We start from the raw sequence: 1853 nt of genomic DNA, 5'->3' as shown, positions 1-1853 counted from the left end.
GGGGGCGGGGCGCGAGCTGGGGGGACGGGGCGGGGCCGAGCCTTCCCTCCATTGTGTGTGATTGGCTGGCGCACGGCGCGGGGGCGGGGCGGCGTGTGTTGGGGGATAGCCTCGGTGTCAGCCATCTTTCAATTGTGTTCGCAGCCGCCGCCGCGCCGCCGTCGCTCTCAAACGCCAGCGCCGCCTCTCGCTCGCTGAGCTCCAGCCGAAGGAGAAGGGGGGTAAGTTTCCCCGTCTGCCCGCTTCCCCGGAACCGAGCCCCGCTTGCCGTCAGCCCGAAGCCGGGCCCTGGCGGTGCAGGGAGGGGGCCGATAGCCCCTCCGGCTTAGCCCACAAACTTTTTGGCCCAGAAATGGAGGTGAGGAGCGAGTTTCCCTCTTCCCTCAGGCGGCGGCGGCGGCTCCCACGTCTCTCGCCGCCTCAGCCCAGCAGCAGCTACCGCCGCGGCGCCGAGCCTGCTCTCCCTCCTTCTCCCTGCGCCCCTGATCCTCTTTCTTCGGTGAAATCCCGCCCGCCGCCCCTTCCCCGGACCCCAAACCTTCACCAGGACCCGCGCGGGCCTTTTAACTACCGCCCCCGGGCCCCGGGCCCCAGTTTTCGGGCGGGAAAGGGGTGGAAATCGCCGCCGCTTCCCACCCTGGGGTAACTCGCTTTTCGCTGCCTCCCCACAGTTGTTGCTAAGCTTCACCATCTTGTCTCTCTTCTCTGGTCACCGACCATATTTTCTCCCCCGTTTCTCTCTTCCCCATTTCTAAAAAGGAGGAAAAAATTTTAAAAGAGGGACATTTTTTTCCCTTTTTTGGAGAAGCGGAAACTTGATGCATTTGAAATGCAAAAAAAACTTTTGCATTTTGGAGGGCGGCACGTGGCAGGGGATCGGGGTATTTTCGAGCGATCTGGTGTTTTGTCTCTTTGGAAGGGAATCGGATACGTTTCGCGATTGTTCCATTTTGTTCTGGTCTGAGAGCCGAGTTGGTGCCAGCGCCAGGCGCTGGGAGCGAGGCGGGCAGGTTGGGGGACCTTGTGCCGAGGGACCCGGAGGAGGCAAAACCAAAAGTTTATGTGGTGCCTGGAGTGGCCGGTCGGCGGATGTCGTGCGTTAATTAAAACCTGGGTGCGGGGCACTTTTATTTCATTGCGAAGCCCGGGAGGACGGTGCTTTGTAGAATGCTCGTTGGTGGTAGCTGTTGTTCCTCTCTTGTTTTTCGAGACGCCTTTTTGTCAACATAACCGTAACGATGCAAAACCAAGAATATTTTCAGATATTTACAGCAATCCATCAACTGCCAGACGCGGGGCGGGGGCGGCGAAAGTGGGGGGGCGGGTAAAACCTTTTTTTTGCTGTAATTTGATTCGACCTTTCTGTGGTTTGTGGCTTCGTTCTCTCGACTTGTTTGTGAATCGAATGTTTATGGACATTTCTAATTTCTACTTCAATTAAAGAAATTGGATCAAAGACTGTTAGGGGGTCTTTATGTTTTGCCGTTTGTCGCTCAGAATTGGCATTTTGGGAAATGATTGATATTGGTGGTAACAATTTTCTAGTACTATAGTTTGTTTCAAGAAGTCATATTTGGGTGGTAGACGTAATGTGCACCCTTTCTAATTATATAACAATACGGATTTTTTTTATACCGATCACAATTTCCAAATTTGGGGAGGGGGAGATAGTGGCAGGAAAATTTGTATGTTTAGTAGTTGCATATGGTGATTTTTGGTTTTTTAATGTCGGTAGGTAAGTAAGGAGGTCTTTATACCATGGCTCGTACAAAGCAGACCGCCCGCAAATCGACCGGTGGTAAAGCACCCAGGAAGCAACTGGCTACAAAAGCCGCTCGCAAGAGTGCGCCCTC

General features: G+C 54.3%; 1 protein-coding gene across 2 annotated transcripts in view; it reads left to right on the top strand.

Moving 5' to 3' along the window:
- Positions 1 to 154: 154 nt before the first annotated feature.
- The window catches only part of H3F3A (H3 histone, family 3A), a 14338-nt gene continuing 12639 nt past the window's right edge, over positions 155 to 1853 (top strand). The window contains exons 1-2 of one of the 2 annotated variants that reach the window (XM_012644376.1): positions 155 to 221; positions 1736 to 1798. In XM_012644376.1, the coding sequence (XP_012499830.1) occupies positions 1759 to 1798 (40 nt within the window). In that variant the 5' untranslated portion in view covers positions 155 to 221; positions 1736 to 1758. Of the gene's footprint in view, positions 222 to 1735; positions 1851 to 1853 lie in introns of both variants that reach the window. The other variant, XM_012644377.1, reaches the window with a different exon arrangement.

This window comes from Propithecus coquereli, unplaced genomic scaffold (genome assembly GCF_000956105.1).
Source record: "Propithecus coquereli isolate 6110/MARCELLA unplaced genomic scaffold, Pcoq_1.0 Scaffold210, whole genome shotgun sequence".
Classification (NCBI taxonomy): domain Eukaryota; kingdom Metazoa; phylum Chordata; class Mammalia; order Primates; family Indriidae; genus Propithecus; species Propithecus coquereli.
This window is presented reverse-complemented; position numbering and strand designations above follow the sequence as displayed.